Source organism: Fringilla coelebs, assembly GCF_963513975.1.
Source record: "Fringilla coelebs genome assembly, chromosome: 11".
NCBI lineage: Eukaryota > Metazoa > Chordata > Aves > Passeriformes > Fringillidae > Fringilla > Fringilla coelebs.
Genome location: NC_140037.1, coordinates 10,464,928 through 10,488,460, shown reverse-complemented (window position 1 = coordinate 10,488,460; position 23,533 = coordinate 10,464,928). Strand labels below are relative to the sequence as shown.

General features: G+C 41.8%; 1 protein-coding gene across 1 annotated transcript; it reads right to left on the bottom strand.

The window, feature by feature from the left end:
* Positions 1-18,610: 18,610 nt before the first annotated feature.
* Positions 18,611-21,181, bottom strand: SLITRK2 (SLIT and NTRK like family member 2; the record flags this gene model as incomplete). The annotated part of the gene is made up of 1 exon (XM_084212984.1): positions 18,611-21,181. The coding sequence occupies one exon, from the start codon at positions 21,179-21,181 to the stop codon at positions 18,611-18,613; it is 2,571 nt and encodes an 856-aa protein (XP_084069110.1).
* Positions 21,182-23,533: the final 2,352 nt, after the last annotated feature.

Sequence of the window (23,533 nt, the reverse complement as noted above, 5' to 3'; positions counted from 1 at the left end):
TAGCCACTGATAGGAAATGAGAAAGGATTATAAGGTTAAGTGAACTACAGGATTAAGCCAGTGTAGTGTTCCTATATTCTTGCCCTTTGCCTATGCTCCCTGAAAATTAATCCATGGCAATATTTCAACATCAGCTCTTTGGTGGAGTTATGGTCTGGTGCATTAAAAGGTGTCTCATAGATCAAAGCAAAATTATACCAAAATTTAAGGAAAAACTCAAACAAGTGTATCATTCAACTACAGGATATTTGCTCTTAAATGAAAGACATCAATGTTTTTGAAATTTAGCGTAAAAAGCAAAGGTAATTGAAGTAATTGTTAGTGCGAAGCAATATAGAACCTGGTTCACATAACTGCACTCCATTGGTCTCAGCACAGACAATATTGTCACTTCAATGAAGTTATGTCACTTTTAATTTTAATAGTTCTATCAGGTATCTGCTTTAGGCTGTACTTAAACAGACAGTCCTAATTCCCCACTGGTGTAAATTACTGCAGTTCCATAGGGATCTTAATAATTTTAGCAGTAATGATCTGATCCAGGATAGCCTGAACATAAAATTTTCCTTTGACCTTGTGACAATTTTTTAATTAATTTTATAAGGAAAGTAAACACAACTGAGCAAAGAGTAGATCCTACCTAATTTGTAGCAGCATTTTCCACAGAAGCACAAGCAGGAAGATCACAACCTCTGTCAATAAGTAAAGGATACTGTAAAATGCTTAAATGGAATGGAATTAATCACTACTTAGCTAGCAGGGCAAAATCTATGCATTGATGTTTGTCTTATCCCCCAGCTAGAGACAGCTTAATACTCAGTACTTTGTCTGCCCTCTGCTAGTTCCAGTAAATTCCCATTTTCTTTTCTTGTTAATCAGGAATGTTTGTTTTCCCCTACCATCTTTTGGCATCCTTCCCCGCCTCCATTATTTAATTTTCTTTTAAATCCTAGCAATACTTATTCTTTACATGTCTTATACCCCATCTCCAGATACTTTTTATTTCCTTTGCCTTTATTTCCTTTTAGGCTTTTCTTCACTTTTTTCATCCCTTATCTTTTTCTTCCTTCTCTCTTCAGAAAGTTCAGTGTGCAAGTTAATCTAACAGCATGAAGCTCACTGATATGATCAAGACTTGTGAAATAGAAACTAAGTCCTGACTGATTTTAGAGCCTTCTGGTGGCAAATCTCACATGAACAAATTGGTTCTTGACATTTGATCAGGTCTGCTTGCTTCTTAAAATATGCTTTAAAATTAACCTGTAGGCCTGATTCTCCTTTTATTCTGGAAATAATGTACAATTGTTTCACAAAATTTCCTTCTCCATAGAGTAATTCTTGGTAAGTATAATCCAAATCAGTCGTAGGAAATTCACACTTGGCTTGCTTCATTATAATCCCATATATTAATGAAAAGTTTTAGAGAGAGAATGATATTAACCACATCATATATATCTATACAATACTCATGTGGAATCATAGGATGGTTTGGTTTGGAAGGACCCATAAAGGCCATCTAGTTCCAACCCTTTGCCATGGGCAGGGACAGCTTCCACTTACACCAGGTTGTCCAGGGCCCCATCCACGCTGGCCTTGAAGTGGTCAGAGATCTGAACAGCTCCAGCCCTTCCACAGCTCCTCTGGGCAACCTGTGCCAGGGCCTCACTGCCCTCATAGTGAGTAATTCTTCCTACTATCAAATGTAAACCTTCTCTCTTTCAGTTTAACATCACTACTCCTTGTCCTACTTAATAGAGCCACTGCTGCTGCTGTGTCATTTTCATTTTCACTTTCTTTATGTCTTTGGACTAAGACAACCCAACTCTTCTGCCATGCTGATGACCCTGAAAAATCTTTTTAACTACTTGTCTGGAAGAATTAATTAATAACTGTTGCCCCTTTAAGGATATAGAATAGGCTTTATCAAATGCATCATAATAATTAGGTTCTTACAGAAAAGAACTAATGATTTGGAAAGTTATTCTATTGAGAAACAGATGCACCAAAAAAAGGAAGATCAGGATAAGCTAACCTCTGTAACCCACTGCAGGACACAGGATTGTAACTCTTGCATCCATGCCTGATCCTGACACATCCAGCATCCTGTTTAGTCCTGTTCTAGGCATCAGATGTGACACAGACAGTCTTTTCTCAGTGGCTTGGCTCAACATTTCTAATCTCTCTTTGAGCAGAGGTTCAGAGACAGCAGCCAGGTCCAAAGCCCGTTCCAATCAGTGTACAGGTACTCAGGAAAGCTGGACAAGGCCCTTAGATGAGCAGAAGCTTTCATACTCCTCCAAGGAGGCTGGGGGCTGCCATTCCAGCTATGTCAGAGTGTTTTGGAGTGGCTCTGGCCCTGCAGCTGCACAGCCCCAGCTCTGTGAGAGGCACTGGACAGCACCAGTGCTGAGCAAAGGGAGGTTGGAAGGCTGGGTTTTTCACCACAGCTGATTGGGATTCTGAATTATCCATGAGTTTCCTTATTTTATACTTAACTAACAAGTGATTTGTGCCCTTTCCTCTCTTACTTAGAGAATGATATTGCCAACTGTGTGCATTTCAAGTGACTGCGGCAATCCTACTGAATTTACCCAGGGTTTCAAATCTATGTAGGGTATCATAACCATAATGTCCTCATTCTGTCATATTTCCTTGAAATGTGTGTATTTGTGTATTAGGTAGCTTTACCCTGCCTAGAAAACAATACAAAAAGCAGGATAAACAGTTTTTCTGTTTTCAAACATCTTCATTCTATCAGTAATATTAAAAATTAGAAATAATTACTTAGAGATCAGAGATAATTTTCTCATAGGCCTGTTGATATTGTTTTCCTTATTTTGTTTAACACAACTTTTGTTGCATTGCCTCAGCAGTAGTTTTTAAACCTTCTAGTCAAATGAAAATCTTGTAAGAAGTGCAATAACTTTAAAAGAAGATTAAGTAAATGGGAAGTACTGAACAGACTTGCTACATACAAAATGTCATGTACCTATTTTGCCACAATAAAGTCAGTCAGTGACGAAAAGAGTTTGTCTGTTTTTCAGGAATACAAACTGAAGATATTAAATTGGTGCCAGAAATACCAAAAGGCAGATTCTTGACTAGCCATGGCATAAAATGGGATGGTTAGGGCTTCCATTTCAGAGGGAAATTATTCAACACCACAAACTAACGTGCTACATGTTTAAAATTCTCTTTTCAGCAACAAACTCCGTGTTTCCTTACAAACTGTTTTGTTGCTGGGAGGATTTTCAGTAAAATTAAAACTTCCTATAATAAACCACACTTCAAATAAAGCCTTTATTCCTGCTCCCACTGAATTTACATGGTGAATTTACATTTAGTGATACAGGATTGCAACAAAAGGGTGCAACTGACTTAAACTGATTTTGTGCATTTCATCCTTTTGTGATAAGAAAGGAAGAAAAAAAGAAAGTGGATAATGGGCTGCTTTTTAAAAGAGTTGTCCGTACTGCCTGACTTTTCCTTCATACTTAGCAAGTCTCAGAGTGGAAAGTGAAGGGTATCAAATAGCCATGAGCAACAATAGCAGCACATATTTTACCCTTCAATAGCTCTTTCTACCTGGGACACTTAGAACTCTAAATACTAGCTGATAAAATCTAATTGAGAGTTTCACCCCCTTTTAGCAAAGAAAGAAACAATTCTGTAATTAATATGACTCATCTCTATGAATGTCAAAGAACTGTTCTAAGTTACTTGATTTCTCAGTTTTTGAATCTTATGGAAGGAAGAGAATGACATGCATTGCTGTGCACTTGCCACATTTACATTCTACTTGTGTATCATTTTCCCATGGGGAAATCCTTATCTTCCTTACAGTTCTTCTGGATAAAACTCACAATTATGCAATTATTGCATGGATGAACTGCCCCATTTGATCAGTTGATATCTGAAAGTGTTCTGTTAGTGGAGCCAACATAAATGAAGAATAGAGGTAGTTATTGTTGGTTCATTTGTTTTATAAAGGAGAGAAGTGTGAATGTGTATGAAGCAGGAGACAAGAAGGGCTCACCTAAAGCAAGAATACAGGCTCCAATGTCTTTCTGTCTGTCTTCAGGCTATCTGCTAAGCACAAAACAGAAAAGTAAAATATGCATCTTTATTATTGCAGAGCAAGTAATGAAAAAGAATGATTATGTACTTGCTATAGAAAATATATCCATTGCTCTCTAAATGAAGACTAATGATGTTGATTGTGTGATTAAGATCAAAGCATATCCAGGAAAGCCCTTGTTTTATGCACCAGTCACAAAGGGTGGATGGAAGCAGGTCTGTGTGGGGAGGGGGTCCAGGCATCCCCAGCTGATTGATCATTGATCTTTACTTGACTTCTGCAACAGGGATGAGGAAAAGTTGTACTGTACAAAGTGAGATGGATGGCTGCAGAGGCACCTTTTCCTTAATGTGAGCACATGGGAAATCCTGCTAGTACTGAGTCTGCTGCTCAGACTTGGGTTCATTTTGGGAGCTGGGGTAAAAGCCCCAGGGGATCAGGAGGATGGTCTTTCCTCCTGGAGCAGAGTGTTCCTTAACTGACTGAGGCACTGCTTGTCTGGACAAATAGGACTTGTGTCAAAATACTGAAAAGGGACATAAATCCCCAAAGTTTGTAAACTCACATGACTTGTCTAGGTAACAATAGCCCTTCATGTCTGTGCTTCTAAAGTGACCATTTAGGCACCTTCTAGAACTGCTTAGAGCTTTGAAAATAAATGAGCATTAGCTGCTTTAAAAAAAACCCATGTATTTCTTTTATGATCAGATGTTAAAGAGATAATTTATGGTGTGGTTCAACATTTATACCAGCAAGCTTTTTGAAAATGCCACCTTTTGCTCCTGGGCATTTTTATTTATAAAAGGACATGTAGAAAAGATGGAGTGATTTGTCTCAGTGAGTAAGAGCAAAGTGAGGTCACTCTGTAAGCAGCAACTGTTATGATAAACAGCACATCATAAAGCCGTGGTTGGCTAAGCAGAATAATTTTAAATACTTTGCTGGATTCTCACAACAGCTGCACATGGCTGGTGCTGCCTCAGAGTGATCAACACAGAGCACTTGGTGGAATCTCTTGCTTGCTCACCATTCAACACAAACCCACTCTGGGCCCCCTCATGGGAGGAACTTCTTAGCATCTTCCAAATCTTTCTCCTGTACTTCTCTCAAGTTGAATACATGAGATGCACAAACACCTTTGCTACTCTAAAGACTGCTGGATCTTTCAATATATCTAAATGAGGCCTTTAATAGCAGCAGGGGATGTCATTTTTCTGCTGGTGTGATGTGGGGTGCCCCTGACAATTAGTCTGCTCTAAAATCTCATTTGTGGCTAGGGCACCTCTGTTTTAACTGCGACTACAAATCTCAAGACATATCTGAAAAAGCCCAATTGCCTGTAAGGAGGTAAGAAAGGACATGAGGATCTATATCTTAGGAATCTATGTGGGATCCCAGGATTAGCTAAATCTTGCTAAAATTATAGTTTTCAAGGGAGGAATCTGGACATAAACAGAAAATTTGCTATAGCATTATATGAGCTGAGTATTTTCAAGCATAGGGGTGGGTGGAGGAGATTTAAGGCTCAGGAAACACTGAGAATTTGTGGCAGTAGACATGAAGGAAGGAGGTGTAGGGGGCTGCATACCACTAAAAATATGCTCTTCTCATAAAAAAAATCAGAATATTTTTTCTTCTTTACCTTGATGGTTTTTTTCCCTTGACAAGAGTTTTACTTTGGCATTAAAGCATAAGAAATTCTAGTTTCTACCAGAAACTAGAAGATCCATATCAATGTAACTCAAAAAAAGAAAAACCTGCTTTAGTGTTTTCACCTATTTCCTGTTCAGTAGGACTTTTAGCTATTAATTTACTTTGGGGACTAGTCTAGCTCACAAAGGCATACACAGTGTGCAGACAATGACAATTTGCTGAGGTGGGTGAGATGAATCAACTCATGATGGGACTGATTTCTTCTGCTAACAATAAAAAGTACACTGATAATTAAACCAGGAAAGATACCTCATACTTAGGTAGCTACTGTTAAATGACATGAATCCCACATGAATGACAAAATCAAGTAGCAAAAAAAGCAACATTTATTACAGAGAATCATCAGTGGAGGCATCAATGCTTACAGGGCATATCTCAAAGGACCCTCTCCTTTTATCACTGGAATTTAAATCTCTTCCTGTACTGGACTAGGGAGCACAGTACTGCCATGTTTGGTAAAGTGATAATTTCTCTGCATTAAAAGGGTAGAGCAGTGCACAATTTTTAAGAACAATCACTAATTCTAAGGGAGTAACTTTGTTTAAAAATTGATGGTGGTGCTATGTGACCCACTTTTTTCTCAGGGCAGAGAGAGTCCAGTGCTTTTCTGCCATCTGTGCTATCAAAAAGCACTTGGAGTCAGGGTCAGTTAATAAGGAAGACAGAGCTCATTTGTTCTTTCACTTTTGAGATCATCAGGGAGTCTCATCTCCCTTTCTCCTTTTCAGGATGGTCCTGTTCATATATTTGGAAGAGTTTTCTCTTTATCTCAGTCTAAAAATGTGAGGCTTTTATTAAACCCCCCAAACTAACACCCACCCCCCATTTAAACACAGATTGATTTCTGAACATTGCTACTTAGAGAGGAGGCAAAATGTACTGGAATACAGTTTCATGTGCTGGAATATTAACAGAGTAGAGCTAAAAGATTTGAATTGTCCCCCATGTTTTCCATGCCATGGGAAACAATACTTAGCTGATAACATGGTATTAGGAACATGTTTTACTTGCACAAGGGGTTGGGGACTATATTCAGAGTAATGTTTGTTCATCCAGTAGAGCTTCACCATTTCTGAAAATTTGGGAGAACTTCAATTCAGGGTGAGTAAGGGTGTGAGGAGCCCAACCTTTGGAAACTGTGGGAGACCTCTGCTCTGTGCTTTTCTGGCAGCAGCAGTGTTGGTGTCACAGACAGAGCAGCAGCATGTAGGGCTGTATTCTGGGATGCTGATCCCTATTCCAGCAGCTCCACCACTGGAGCCCTCTTTGACCTCCAACACCAAGTACTTCCCCTTATATAACCACTTTAATATTTATCTTCCTCTGTGCCCTTGTTGAGACATCTTGCTTATCTTTTCCTTAATGATAGTGACATCTTATTGAGTGCAATGAGATGAGGAGTGTCAGGGCAGGCTCCCAGGATTCTCTCGAGGAAAGCTGATTGCCCTTCCCACTTTCCCAGTCAGCTGAAGCACAGAGCTCTCCAGACCCAATTCCCAAGCCCTTAGAATGGGATTTACACCAGACCGTTCGATTTCTCACCATATTAGCCAAGTTTAAGAGAGGGCAGACAGCTTTGGATGGATAGACACCAACCCAGGGCAACTGCCCTGCCAGCAGGTCCTGGGGAGGCAGACAGGCCGGGTGCCCCCTGACTGGTTTGGCTGTTCTGAAACCCACCAAAACCTGACTGTGCAATGTGAGAGGGAATGTCATGCTGGAGGAACCTGTCTCTATGTGTGAGTGTGGGGAACACTGCTAGGAGGGCAGAGCTCTCATTTTTCACAGCCTCAACACCTCTTCAAGACTTTGCTTCTGTGTCTGCCCTCTGTTCCTTCTTGTGTCCCCACAGCTCCTCTTCTGTCCCTTCTTTCCCCTTTGCAGAAGCAGCCCAGCAGTTACTCAGCCTGACTCCTCAGCCCAGAGGCAGCAAAATTCAATTTATCAGTTCAATTAATTCAGTTAATAAGCAAAATTCAACAGATCAGAGAACTGGCATTGCAATCAACATCACAATCCATGTTGCTAAGCGGAGTTCCTTGGGTGAAGGGACATGCCATTGTTATTTCCATGCTCATATTTTATTAATATGGAAGAAATTGTTAAGGGTATTATTAAATTGGAATCTCATATAATGGGAAGTGTTCTGGAAAGATGCTGGCAAGGCTTACAAAGTTTTCCTCATTTCCCTCAAAGCTTTCACAGCTTTCAGTGTGTCTTTTTCACAAAGCTAAACTTCGAGGATTAACGCCGCTCTCCTCATGGTACTCTGTTTACCAAGGGAACTTTGGTCAAAGGGAGAAAAGTGGACGACTTCAGACTTTTCATGTCAGTGCTACTTACAGAACAAATATCCATTGGCAGGGTAAGAGCCAGAAGAAGAAGAAAAGCAGCTTTCTACCTATTGTGCAATAAATCAAAAGGTTCCAGTGAATTTCTTTGAGTGTTAGCAAAATTGCTTAATCGAGGATTTCAAAGGGTGATCAAAACTGTTTTCAGTTATTCCTGACTTGCACTTGTATCATTCCAGACTGAGCTTTTTCCCTAGTACATTCCTTTATTTAAAGGCAACAGAAAGAGAAAGCAGTGAATTTCAATTATCAGAATCTTAATGTGTGGGAAATATGACTTCAATTCTTCCTCTGGAACATCTGAATAAGAGCAAATAATTGCAAGTTCTTCACTAATAAAAAGCAGAGGAAAAAAGAAACAATAAGAGAACATTTTCAGAAATTGGATTTTCATTATCTGCAATAACACAGGAAGCTTATCTATGGCAAAGAAAGCCAGTCTGATTCTAATGTGGCATAAATATTTGCATGATAATAAGGTCATGTATTTTCGATTAAGTCAATGTATTGCTCACAAAGAAGAAGAGACAGCTGTGGCCTTCCTTGGGAAAACGTGACTTTCTGGATGTGACTTTGTGCATCTCAGGACTCTGCTGCTGGTTTTCTTTAAAGGACATTTACTGTCACAGTGCAGTTACAATTGGCTACAGACTCACATCCAAACTCTGAGGGTGGCAGAATAGGGATGCTGCTAAAAAGCTTTGATCTTTAGGAATAAGTGAGAAGTCCCAAAAGAGAACACAAAACATGCCTGTCTGCCTCACTGTGTTGTATTACCAACTCTTAAGAACTGAAAATTAAAAGGGCTTGTGAAGTACCAAGTGTATAAATGTATCGACCAAAGAGTTTTAGTACAGAAATTATTCATTTACATCCCAAAATGAACTAGGTGGTGAACTTTCAAAGATCTCTTTCTTTTCAAATGTGACTAAAAATTCCAAGGCAGTGGCAAATTGTGCTGGTTCTACAGCAGTGGAATCAAAGTGAACAACATAGTGCACTGACAGCACGGATCCATTATTGCAGTAAAAGCTGATTGCTCAAGTTGAAGGGGTTAACAAAACAAAACAGATGCCTTCTTAGCTACTCTAAACCAGTGCTGTGATGTTTATGGAAGTAAACACTGTTACAGCAGATGAGGGTCTGGATATCTTTCCTTAAATAATAAACTCTGTTTTCTAAGGAGAGAAAAATAATCCCCTAAAGTGCTGAAGATGAACATGTTAAAAGGACCATTGAATATTTACTTTCCTTGATTCAGATTTCTCTGAGAATTTAAGAGTAGCAAGTAATTTTAAGGACTACTTTGAACTACCTCTTTAGATGTATTTCTGCTGGTCCAGGACAGATGGTTTACCTTGCACAGCCAGAAATAATGTGGGTGTATCATGTATCTTATGTTCTATATAAATAGCCTCTAAACAATTGCCAATAATCTAGAAGTATGAAATTGTGCATGGGATCAGAGCACTTGCCCCATCTAGACAAAAATCCCATCTCACTTGCAGTCTAGAGACCAGGAAAAACATTATTGATGTTGATATGAACATTGTTCATATCCCATTTTATGAATCAGCAAGAAAATGAGAGCATCACTCTTTGCACCCTCAAAATTTAGATGGGCATAATATCCAAACATAAAGCAGAAAAAAAGGCCTAGCCAGTGAATGAATTTTAGTAGGTTAATCAAAAGCAAATTTAAAAGCTGAGGTGAAGCTATGTCTCTGTTGTGTTGAATGGATGTGGTGCCACAGATTCTTTAGTCCTACATTTAGAAATCAGCTCACTTTAATAGAAGCATCAGATTTCTAAGCATGCCATGGAAGATTGTCTGTAGAAAATGCTGGGCTTTCCTACACATAGTTGGATTTTACAGTATGTACTTGGGCTATATATGGAAAATATGCCCACAGTCTGCATTCAATGGACAAGAGAATTATTATGGTTACTATAGAGTAGAAAGAAAGAAGTTAAAGAGGAAGGGAAGAGGCTGACAAGGAAAGCTGAATGAATTTCTTTCTTTCCCCAGAGTGCCAGGCTCTTATTTCAGCAGCTGTCTGCCACTCAGAGCCTCTCTTGGCTTGCTTGCCAGCATAAAAACTGTCAGCAATAGCCCAACTGACTTCACACAGAAAAAGGTGAATAAAAAAATGACTGGTATGCTGAGAACTATTTTTGAAGGGATTCTATAGGGCAGAAACAGACAAGGTGATTCAACTCAGAGAGGGAAAGCTGAGGAGATGGGGTGCTATGTATTTTCAAAGGTTTAAAAAGAAACTGTACCTTTTGCCTCCCCATTTTATTCCATATATCTCATATGATTTTACAAGGAGACAGTATCTTTTCCCTGTACAAGGTAATCTTCATGGTCTGTTTTTAACTGCAAAGACAGAAAACAAAACTAAATCTGACATGTCGACACCACATTCTTAGATCAGAAAAACATATGCCAAGGAAAAAAAGCAGTACACCATTACTGCATTTGGATGAAGCTATAAAGGCTTTGAAAAACAATTATACTTAACATTTCTCATCAGTAAATCCCACCAGACTAAGGCAGAAAGTATCATCCTCCTTATTTAACGATGCAGAAATTAAAGCATGGGGATGCAGGTATGCCTTGTGCAAGGTCACTAGCAGAATGAAAAAGTGAACATTATTTTTCACTTCCCAGCAAATGAGCTTTTAACTAGGGACACTGCTTCCCTATCTACAAAACAAAATCAAACAAAACAAAAGATAACATAAACAAAGTCCTTGATAGCTCAGTTTTAGGCTTTTACTATGAAATATCCATTGGGACTCTACTGTTAGGAATTATCCCTCAAGCATTATTTGGAGAGCAAAAAGAAGCCATGGCAAACTTAAGCCACCATCAAACAAATTTGTAAACATTGCATTACGGAAAGGAAGGCCCCATCAATAAATATAAGAATTATCTACTCTACTCAGCTTATGAGTTGGTTACAGAAAATAGAGGCTACAAACTATTTCACTAATTAAGGAGTGAACTGCAGCATGAAGCATTTTCCCCACTCCCATTACCTCTTCACATGAGCCATGCTTATATCTGAATGACAGTAAATCTGCTCTAACTTTAAGGCTGGGATTTCTCAGCTCTCCAAGGGAGCCTGTCCAGTTCCCTCAGCCCTTAGGAAAGCAGTCTGTGTACCATTTCCCTTTAGATGTTCCACAGAAAAGTAAGCATTTTTGTAAGCTCTTTGAGTCATAAACTCTGAATTCCTTCGTTTTCTGGTAGTCTCCTTCTAACATCTTGACAGTTAAGACAACTATAATCTACCTTTTTGTCCCTCATTCCCCCACCTCCACTATCTTGCATAAAAAACCAAAAAAAAACCCCTACACAACACTGTTGTTAGAATTCCTTTTGATTCCCTAGTAATCATAATAAATCCCTCTGAAACCTTCAGCAAAAAAACCCAGAAATTTGAAAGGCTTTTCCCAACCTCTAACTCCCTCTCTTTTTTCTATTATAAGCTGAATATTACAAGGTTTTACACAGATACTTATTAGCGTGTATGTGTTTCAAATTGGAATTCATCTGAATAAAATCAGCAGCTTAGCAGAACACAGCAGATGTGATGGGAGCAGTAAGGCTTTGGGTAAAGCTTTGCTCACTTGAGTGGATCACTGAGTTTCTGAAACTTCTGACTTGTTCAAGTCTCAGCTGCCTGATACATGAGGAACTTGGTTACTTGTAAAATAGGATAAAGAAAAAACAAATATTAAGCTGATTCCATTTGACCTCCATAGCAAGAACACAGTCAGGAATAATTAAGAACTAAAATTTAGAAGAGATAAAATAAACCAAAGGTTCCAAGCAAACCTCACCCAGGAGTAAGAGATATGATAGCCAAAAGGTTGCATGCATCATTCAAACATTACTGAAAATCTGATCTTGAAGTATAAACTTGGAGTACGCTGACTTCAGATTTAGGGGAATGAGTATTGAGACTGGAAAACTTCCAAATGGCATTTTAAGTGATGGCAAGAAGGACATAGGCATTTTTCTCTCCCTTCTGCCACTCACAGCTGGGGAGTTCAATGGGATTGTTCTTTTTTAGTGAGATTCCTGTCACTCATGCCAATCCCAGGGCATCCCACAGAAGGCACTCAGGTGTAAAACTAACAAAGGTACTCTGCACCTTCACCTGAATTCCTCAGATTTGACTGAACCCTGGAATCTCAAAAAGCCTCTGTGACAGCTTTGCTTCCTCATCATGTTGTATGTTCTTCTGTGATTAGAAGAAAATTTATGCAGTCATTATATTTTCACAGTTCTCAAAAAAAATTGTGTTCATTTCAGCTATCTGGCTAAGATGCTGGCATGCATCAAATCTGCAACAAATCCCCGGGGAAAAGGACAAAACTTTATAGCATAGGAAAAAAATGCCTTAACTCTAACTCTCAGATGAGAGGCTTTCAGAACTAAAATCAAGATGTTCTAAAATAGACTCTGTCACATTATCAGCAATCTCAAGGGGATTTTTTTCCAAGCTTTTGTATGGAAATATGTCTTATCTCAAGAGGAGATGACTGCAACAGGTCTATATACATTAGCTGTGCTTTTTCCAATGCAGAGTTCATTTTTAAAAAGGCTGTTCTGCCTCCTTCTCACAAGATAACTGGTGATTAACAGTTCTGGCTCTGAAGAGCAATGCACAAGCAGGGCAAGAAGACACAACCTACACTTGCTCTTGCTCATTTGTGTCTTGTTTTCAAGACACAAATCTACACTTGCTCTGTCACCACAAAGAATCCTGATGTCATTATATTGCATAATTTTGTAATGCTGATTTGTTATACTGCAAATATGTTTTTGCTTTACCTTGACGGCTTCCTTCTTAAGATCAGCCACAATGTTTTGGATTGCTCATTTGTAAGTAGCTGCATTCACTGATCTGAACAGTTTGCTGAGAACTTAGTTTACAAAGGACCTTAGGATTTAAAAGTCTATGGCATTAAATGCACCAATGGTTAATTACCTTCATTTTAAAGGAAAGAAATAAGAACAATTCAGAAATACTGCAAATAACTCTGCTCCTCCAAACTTCACCTTGTTTACTTTCTCCAACTGAATGTAGAAGCAGTGCTAATATAGGTGTGTGCACACAGGGTAACAGCCAGGGATGAGAACAAATCCTGTACATTTCAGTCTATCCTCAAGGATAATGGGGGTGCATCTGGTCTCTAATTTCATCCCTCCAAATGGTTAACAGCATGCACCAAAATCTGCTGCTGTATTCACAGCGGTGTCCTCTGTGTTTATGATCTCAGGAAGAAAGGCACTTTTTTGACGTCCTGTTTTTCAAACTTCACTCATACTCTTGAGCCTATTTGGTCTTGAGAATGACTGCATCTCTGACTGCCACTCCAACATTTCTTTCATTCAAAACGATCTATTCATCTGTATTCATAAACATGTCAATCTACTGGTTCAAAAAATCCAACCAACCCTTCAAGAACAAAAGAACAACAACAAAAACCTTCTCCTTAATCCACCTCCCTCATTAGCTAGGATTAAAAACCTTAGTCAAAATGATTGGCCTTATGCCCAGAAAAGCTATGAGATCAATAATCCAAACAGACTTAATGATCCTCTTAGAAAAGAATAACTTTTGTACTTCTTTGGAACGCTTAGAAAAAGTGATGGGAAATGCACAAGAAGTGTCACATCATCTGCATAAGTTAATTTATGCTATTTTGAAGTTCTACAGTTGGAGGAGGTCTTTGGGAAATAGTTTTTTTTTCTTCTTCTCTGTTAAATGACATTTATTGTCTGCAAAAACAGTAATATGAAAAATCACAAACTGTATCAGTGATTAGCCTGTAAGAGCCTAAGAAGTTTCATTAACATTTCTAGTGTCTCATTTCACTCATGAGCAGTTTAAAATTATTGTATTCCTATACAAGCTCAGTATTCTATAGGACTTTTTTTTTAGGCAATTTAACTTGTTGGTATCCTTATTTTGACATTACTAATTACAGCTTCAAACTTTTAAAAAGTCGGACTTTTATTTTACTAATTCAAGTGTTGGTGGGAAGAAAAGGAAATCCAAATTAAGCCCTACTGTATAGCACAAGGTGGTGTTATAAGAAGTCAGTGCATTTGACCAAAGCAGGGTTTAAACTCCACAGGGAATGCTTCTCTCATGGATAGGAAAAAAATGTCTTGGACTAAAGACAGGCAGATACTCAGCAGAGCATGGATGTTGTATGCAGGTGTGCTAGCTGCAGTCAGCCCAGCCTGACCATTTTCTGTGTGGGAATTAGCTGTTATCAGCACTCATTATCGATCCTCTCTACACTTCCTGGAAGAAAGCAGGCATACCTGTAGCCCAATTCACACCTATGTTGTGAGCAGGAATAAGTCCCCTTTGAATGGCCTGGTATCTTTGCTATTTACTCTAGACATGCTCCACAACCAGTTTGAGTTTAAAATTTCAGTAGCTAATTTTGGCAAGATTAACTCATGCTGAAGACAACTCACCAAAATTACAGCCAAAAATGATGTGATGGCAGTGGTTTCAGCAAGCTCAGCCATTTGCTCTTGCTCAGAAGAGCAGCTTGCATAGACAGAGGTTTTGCCACCGGCCCCAGGCTGGCACATGGGGAATCCTGCATGGAAGCTGAAACACTCTGTGATTTTAGGCTTCTGTTCTCTGTTCAATGAGGGGAAGAGGGAACAGCTAAGCAGACTTTCCTCCAGCACAGCTCCCAGGAAAAGCACTGGGACCAGGTGTCTCATTTGGCACACTGCTACTCGGCAATGGCAGGGCAGGAGGCGAGGACTGAGCTCAGGGTGGAGCAGGGACAGCAGCTCCCTTCAGAGCTGGAATGGTCTTGCAGAGCTGGCTAGGGAAGGAATGGAGAGCCTATAGGGACAAAGGCAAGCGAAAAGATTGGGGCAGGATGAGGGCTTTGGAAGCAGATAACAGAGGTGAGGTAGGAGCTGATAATGCAGGAGCCCAAAAAGGTGAAATCAGATGGAAGACAGAGACTGCAGAAAGGAGGAGCAGCAGGAGGGCATGCAGAGTGGCTCTGCAGCAGGCTTGAGGACACAAAAAACCACTTTTTCCAAACAGTGACATTTTTTCTGTCACTGGGGAGAAAAAGGGAAATATGTTGATAAACTTTATTGAATACTTACCCAGAAAGGTCTCTCAAAAAAAAAAAAAAGTATTCATACTTTGGAAGTGTAGCACTCCTCATTTTCACTAGAAATAACTGCATAGTTTCTACAGTGCTTTAGTCTGCATTGTTACTGTTTCTGTAAAGGTCATTAAGTTCACTTTCACAACAGAAAACTTATGAAGAAAGAAAACTATTTGCGCCCCATTTTCCTGAGGGAATAAAAACAACTTTGCTAACCTGGTTACATAATTTTCACAGTTCAACTTTTCAAACTGTGAAAGAAATTTTTTTTTCAGACTCATTATCAAGCTACGAGTCAGGCAAGCAGCTCTCCCCTAACAAGCAGCAGCTTCCAGGGCAGCACAGCTGAAGAAATGTGGAGACCTTCTATACAGCAGCTGCCGACACACTTTCCCTGTTAAACAAATCTCTTTAAGTGTAACTGAAAAAAATCTTCTTTCACCTAGACACTCTATGAAAAGAATTACCTAAAAGATGTCAGCTGAAGGGTATAAAAACAAACCTAAAAGATCTTCAGCAATAATAATTTTTAAGCTGGTACTGGTGATGCAAAATAAAATCTAGTCATTAAATAAATTCCACTAGGAAACCTTAGGAAATGTAAAGCAACAGCAGCCTCTGTAAAGTATGGCTGTGCCACCAAAGCAAACATCAAAGTACTGAGACTGAAGCACTAAACCCAAACAATATAATGTTACTAAAAGAATCAATTCCCTATCTCTGTTGTTTGCAAACACTAGAACACTGAAAACACTTCTGTTGAAAAAAAATAGCTTTTTTTCTGAGGGAAAAAAAACCTTTATAATTGGTTCTAGCTCACTGGAGAATAATAAATAATAATATCCTAGCTGCTGCCAGATGTAACATGGTACTTGTTCTGCAGGCAAAACTAAATTCATACCTGGAAAGAGTTAATAACTTTACTTTAAAATAATACTTATACTTTTCTCAGGGTTTCAGTAATAAATGCTTTTAATTACCCAGGGGAAGGAGCCATAAGAAGACAATCAGTACTGGAAGCTTTCCAGCAAGTACCTTGCCCAAAGATGGATGTAAGTCCAGTCAAATGTTCCAAGTTCAACTAAAGTGATACCATTTCACCTCCCTCTTGATGTGAGACCATTTTGAAGACTGATTCTTCAGTAGTTCATTGTAGCACTTCAATTTTAAACCTGATCTAATGAACAGCCATAGATTCTATGGATTCTAAACATAAAGAATTGACATGTTAGCATATTAATGTACTCAGATGTCACATAAATCATTAGAAGGCATTTCACTAGGTGACTCAGATATCTGGCAATACACATGCAAAGCCTCTTTAGCTTTTAAATATAAAGCAACTTCCTTTTGGCAAAGTCCTGATTAGAACAACATTGATTGTAGTTATTTATAGCTTAAATGCTATTGCTGACAATTTCTCCAAGTTGTAGATACTGTATTATTAACTATAGTAAAGCTCTAAAAATCAGTCAGCAGAGGCCACTTCAATCTCTGCATGATAATAAAGGATTATTATGTGCAGTAACCTATTTATGAAAAGGAAACAGTGTGCTTCTTTCAGACCCCATCAATTGCTTTAATAAGGAATTGAAAAGCCTGGCCTACTTTATATGCAGATCACCATCCCAGTTGCATAAGGATTTAGAACAGACAAAACAAAACTGTTTTTGTTGTAAATAAGGGCTGTTTGTTTAAATTGCACAATAATGTTTGCATCTAAAAATTATTTAGAAGCTAATAAGGTTTAATAAAGTTTGACTGTATACTTGTTAATAAAAATGGTTTCAATATTCTCCATGGAGGAAAAGCAAATTGAAGGTGATAACATAAAGCTTGAAGCAAAACAGGCCTGAGTTAATGGGAAAGGAGAAGACTCATTGCATTTGCTCACTGATGGTCTTAAGAAAACCAGTGGTGAGAATGGAATTCAGTTAACTTAAAACATTTTATAAAATTTAAGACAATGAACTTAAAGGTAGTTTTCTCTAACAGATTAGAATTATCACAGTATTACTTCTGCTTTAGAGACAAAAAGCACAGACATAGGCATAATTCAGACTACCAAAAGTTAGTGGGATGCATGTACTGATTTCAATTGGAGGACTCTGGAGTCCTGGGTTCAAATTTTACCTTTGGCATTGGTTCTTTTGCCTGTATGTTAATAAATTTAATGAGGTGTGGGATGACCCCTGCTGGTGTCCCTGCTTATGAAAAAAAATATGTATCTGGCAAGAAGAGGACATGTTAATTTCAGTCCAAAAAGTTACAAATATAAACTCTGTCCCAGCATGTATAAAAATACCTAATCCAATGCCTAAAATATTATGAGTAATGTTCTGTTAAGTATGAAAATAATCTTAAGCCATTGAACATTACTGTGTTAGAGCTGCAATGCAATGTATTAAGAAGGACATTAATTGTTCAGTTCACTATGACATTGTGTTAAACATCTTTTATTAATGAGCTGTTATTCCCGGCTGAGGCATTTGATAACCTCTAGTCCATTGCTAAATCCTCTCAGTTGATTTCTCTGAGTCACTCTAAACAAACCTAGAGGGAAAAAACACCCCAATAATTTACATTTAAGTCTGTAAGGTCCTAGAAGTAGAGTCATTTAAAGAAGGGCAGCTTTCCTATAAATCAAACCTTCTGATTTAATGCAGCTGACATATAGATCTATTTTACAATTTTTTTTAATTTCAAAAATACAACACATTAAAATAGGTTCAATTTATCAAAGCTAAGAGCAACAATTAAGTAATAATGTACTTAAAGTGCAAAGGCACTTTAACACAAAAAAGTGACGCCCAGTGGCTATAGTTGGTAATTGAAACAGCAGTACTGTATATTATTATTTACAAAAGAAAGTCATAGTCCAGGAAAAAAAAAAGATCTTTGGAGATCTTCTACATAATACATTAAGTTTCCATTTTGAAATGAAAAGGAAAAAAATAAAATCAAAAGAAACCCCAAAGACCCCTTACTCATTTCCTTCAAAATCAAAAAAAATTATGCAAGATCCATTACAGAAAGGTACATTTGCAATGACAGTTCCTAGAGAAGGGTCAAAAGGAGAGAGATATAGAAATAACTTAAAGGGAACGTTGTAAAAGCAACACCACATCCCTGCTATGCTGCAAGGGTTCCTTTTCTCTCTCACTCCTTCTCTGATTTTAAAAAAGTGGAAATATTGGGAATGCGACAGATGACATCAGTACTGAGTTCAGACTCAAAGAAATATGATGCTGAGCTCATTTAAAAAATTTTCTTTTGTCTCCCACCTCCCCCCTCACAGCTGACTGATTGCAGTTTGTTTTTCCAGAACTTCGAGGTAGTCTGGTTCTGTTTGTAGCTTTCCTTGGAGTAAAGGATGCTCAGGTTTAGACTGTTCTGCAAAATATTTCCTGGGAGTTCCATATAAAACAGTTTTATTTATCCTGTCCTGGTTTTGGCGTCTGGATTCATATGAAGGGGCAAACTGCCTTTTGGGTAAGGTACAAAAGTTATAATGAACTAATCCCCCGGTGGGGAGTTCCTTGACCCTTTCTGCAATATTTTGATACAGGAGCTCTGGTTCCCTTGGTGAGGACTGCTTTTCCAGCAATTCAGCTGCACTGATGGTAAATGCAAGACTGGTGGGGTCTTCTTTTTTGTGGTCAAGGCTGCTATAGCTAAACTCATGGAGATTCCTGTAATAGGCAACTGGATCCCCTTCCTTTTGCATGTAGATTGGGTTTTGGCACATCTGTCCAACAGGAGGGGGAATGTAGTTATAAACATGTCCTTCAGTTTTATCGTGGGTCTCAGCGTTGTAAGACCCATACTGGAGCTGAAATGAACTTATATCTACGTTGTTGGCACTGCTGGGCATGCTCTGCACCCCCTTCCGGCGCTTAAGGACAAAGACAAACAGACCTGCCCCAAAACAAACGGACAAAATAAACACAACCAGCAAGCCTAAAATTAGGACAGACAGCGGAACTTCGGTGTGCAATTCTGGGTAGGAGCTGGGTGAGACACCGACATGGGGAGTATCAGTGTTCTGGTTCATGGAGAGGACAGAAGAATCTGACAAGTTGGGGTTCTCTGGGCAGATGGCTTCTTTGCTCAGGAATTTCAGATGCTCTCCAGAGTGCTTGGTGGGAGACTCGCAGATTACTTCATTGATAACTACAGGGGGATTTGACTGCTGGTTGTTCTGGTCAGTGACTTTCTCTATCCAGTTCCTCAGCCCCAGGATGTCACACGTGCAGTCCCAAGGGTTCTCTTGGAGGTCTATCTGAATCAGAGCCGAGAGCTGGTCCAAGACTCCTCTTACAGGCAGGTGGGAGAAATGGTTGTTCCTAAGGTTGAGCCTGGTGAGGGAAGTGCCTCCAAAGACATTATCAGGCAAGGATCTGAGCAGGTTGTTATTGAGAAACAACAGATGAAGATTGCTCAGAGCATCAAATGTGCGTGGCAAGATCTCCTTAATGACATTGTACTCTAGGTAGAGATATTGCAGGCTGTGCAGCCCTTCAAACATGGATCGGTATAGAACCTCAAGGTAGTTGCCATTAAGGTAAAGTCTGCGTAAACTTGTGAGGTTTGTGAAGGCACCTTCTTGTATCACTGCAATTCTGTTATTTCCTAGATGTAGCAAATCCAGAGAGCTGTACTCTGTGAGATCGGTTCTATAAATGACTTGCAGATAGTTACTGGTAAGGTAAAGTTTCTTTGGACTGGTTGGCCTGGGGTGCAGGTCAGAGATGTTACTGATCTTTTTCTCTTGGCAGTTAACATTTAGGCCATTGTCTGAGCTCTGAGACGTACAGATGCAGCCAGCTGGGCAGGTGATGGGCACAGGAGACTTTGTCTGGTAAACCATGATAGGTCCAAATATTTGCCTGTCTTTTGACACAGAGACACGGGGGGTGGGGCGGTTCCTAGTTTTGGGTGGCCGGCTGGCTTTTGGGGCCCTGGTGGGATTGATGGCAGAGTTGGCTGTGGGCGACAGCCTCGAGATGTGTGGGTCTGAGAGGACAGGGTGTTTTTCCCTCTGGTTTGAATCACTGGAGCTTTTCCTAGGGCAGAGATCTTGCCTGGTGAGCTGGGTCACATCCTTCCCATGAAGCCTGAAGGGGGTTTCACAGACGATCTCACCCACAAACACGGTGATGGTGTCCAGCCAGGCCTTGAGCGGCAGCAAGTCGCAGGTGCAGTTCCATGGGTTTTCCTCCAGCTGGATTTCCATGATGCCTCCAATGTGCTCCAGCACACCAGCAAAAGGCATCATCTTCAGCCGGTTCCCCCGCAGGTCCAGGTGAGTGAGGAGCACAAAGCGGAAGACATTGCTGGGCAGGGACAGCAGGAGGTTGTCATTGAGGATCAGCACCTTGAGCTTGTTCAGCTTGCTGAATGCCCCCGCTTCAATGGCACTGATGTAATTGTAATCAGCCTGCAGGTACTCCAGACTCTCCAAGCCCAGGAAGGTGTCTTCCTTCAGCACTTCCAGCTTGTTGTTGTTGAGGTGCAGCCTCTTGAGGGTGCGGAGACCACTGAAGGCCCCCGTGCGGATCTCCTGCATGTCGTTGTTGCCCAGGTGCAGGGTCACGGCGTTGGAATAGTTGACGAACTCATTGGGGAACAGGCGGGTCAGTGCGTTCCCATTGAGAAACAGCTGGTAGATCTTGGAGGGGGGCGGCAGGAGGAGGCTGACGGTTGTAAATCCCTTGTTTTCACAATTAATGTTCAGCACGTTCTCCTTCTCCTCGCAAGGGCAGCGGCTCTTGCTGCAAATGTCTTTGGCAGGTTTGCGACTCTCTGTCCACGAGATCCCAGCCACTGTTAACAAACTGAGCAACCAAACACCCTTCAGCATCTTTATGCGCCGTCGATCCCCGCTTTGGTACCTACAGTCAAACCTTTTGAGACAGGTAAGGAGAGAAAGAAGAAATCCCCAGTGAACACGGCCGGAGCAGAGGCTGCACGGGGAGAGCGAAAGCAGGTCGGAAGGCTGGGGGGGAAGGGGAGCTGCAAGGCAGCCACTTCCAAACTCCTCTGGAATCCCCCCTCCTCCTCCCTTCTTTTCCTCTCGGAAAGCGCCTGCGGAGCCGCTGTGGGGGAACCCCCGCCGGGGAGCTCCCCCAAACCCGGGTCCCTAACGCTGGGCTCTCCGCCCGATCCCCCGCCCGTCGCGGCCGCCGCCTCCGCCCCGGCGGCCGCCGGCAGAGCGATTCCGTCCCCGCTGCCCGTCCCACGGCCACGGCGCACCCGGCTGCCCGGCTGCCGGCGCCTGCCAGCATCTTAAACCGGGGTTCACACGGACTGACAGCACACCCTCCCCGCTGCAGCGGCGCCCCCAGCCCGCGCTCCCCGCGATCCTACCTGCTCTCGGGGCGCCCGAGGGGGCAGTGGGGGCAGTGGCCGCCGCCGAGAGCCGCCGCGCCCCGGGAGCCAGGCGCCCGGCGGCGAGCGGCATCGCCCGCTCACGCCTCAGCAGGAGCCCAGCGGGGCGCCGCCGTCCCGTCCCGTCCCGTCCCGGCCGCGGCTGTGCGGGAAGTTGGGCCGGGCGGGGGCCGAGAGCGGCGGCGCTGCGGGAGCGCGGGCAGTGCGCGGGGCGCGGCGCGGCGCGGCGCTTTTGCCGGGTGCCCCGCGCGGAGCCGCGCTGACGTCAGCCGGGGGCGGGGGGGACACGTTTTTCCCAGCCCCCCTGTCCCAGTCCCCGTCCCCCCTTCCCTTCGTGGCTCTCGCAGCCGGCTCCGCTCCCGGCTCGGCCGCTCTTCGCGGGAGCGCTCTGACAGCACCTGCAGGACAGCGCGGGCACTCGGAGCCGGGAAGGGGAATAAGGTAACGAGCGGATTTACCTGGGTCCGGAGAATTTTTGGCCCCGAGTCCCTGAATCCGCGCCCTCAAAATAGAGAGCAAGTCAAGCAGCTCCTTTGGCAAAAGCCAGCCGGCAGGCGCGCACACAGCCCGCACACACGCACACCGCACAGAGAGACACGCACAGCCCGCACAGCCCGCACACCGCACAGAGACACACGCACAGCCCGCACACATCCTCCGCACTCGCCGCACAGACGCGCACATCGCGCATCACACACGCACAATCTGGCTCTCCGAGCAGCGGTGCTGCAAATCCTGATCTGGCATCAGCATCGATCCCCCGCTCCGGCTGGAGCAGGCAGCCCCCTTCCCAAACTGCCGTGCCGAGCTCTGCCCAGCGCATTGGTGTTCTACACGTTTAGAGAAGTTCAACACCTTCCGCCAAACCGGGCTGTCAGGCAGCGGCAATCGCAAGCCTGAATCCCTGCACCCTCTGGAACGCTCCCCCGAGTACTGAGCAGCCACATTTAACCCCATCCAACACCATCATTCCCACTGGCTGGATTAGCCCCACTGCCCCATTGAAATGTTGTGGTGCAGCATTTGACTGCCTTTAAAAAGAGCAAGATGTTGGATCTGGGTTATTGTGACTTTGCTTAAGCTCCATGCCCTGGGCACAGATCTGTGTGATGGAAAAGGATGGCTGCTCTTGGTCTCTATCTAAAGGTAAAACTTTGGGTTCACACCACGGGGGAGAGGACAAAAAGGCACTCTACAGGGAGTTTTTAAAGTGCTAGCAGGGCAGGGTGCATTATTGCCAGATTCTTATAGGGTGTTATATGCACTTAGTCTCCAGAATGTAAAGCTTTGCTGCCAAAAGAGTTCTGAAATTGGCAAAAGTGGTACTGTCATCTCGTGGTATTCTTTAGCCATTATGTATCAGAGCCCACATTTTAGGAGCAGCAGAAATGTACTGTCTATTTTTATCTCTCTTCTTGAGGCTGGAAAAGGTAACATCCTGCAGCAGCCAGCACAGATGCAGTACTCCTGGACAGGAATAGTGCTGGAGTTTTCGCTTGGGATTGAAACAGTTGCAGCTTCCCTATGTAAAATTTGGAGAGGTTGTGACAAGAGCAGGAGCATCCCACACTGGAGCACGCTTTTGGTGTGGTGCTGTGTGAATTTTGACAAGACTGGGATTCTGAAATGCACTCAGAGCTGCTCCATTCTGACTCTCTTTATCCAGCTGAATTCAGGAGCGAAAATTGCTAAGATCAGGAGAGATCCGTGTGGCAGATCTGCTGTTTTACAACACTAATACACCAGCAGTCAGATTATTATTTTGTGAGATTTTTTGCTTGTTTTCTGCTCTAAACATGAAGATATGGTTTTTGGGAAGCAAAAT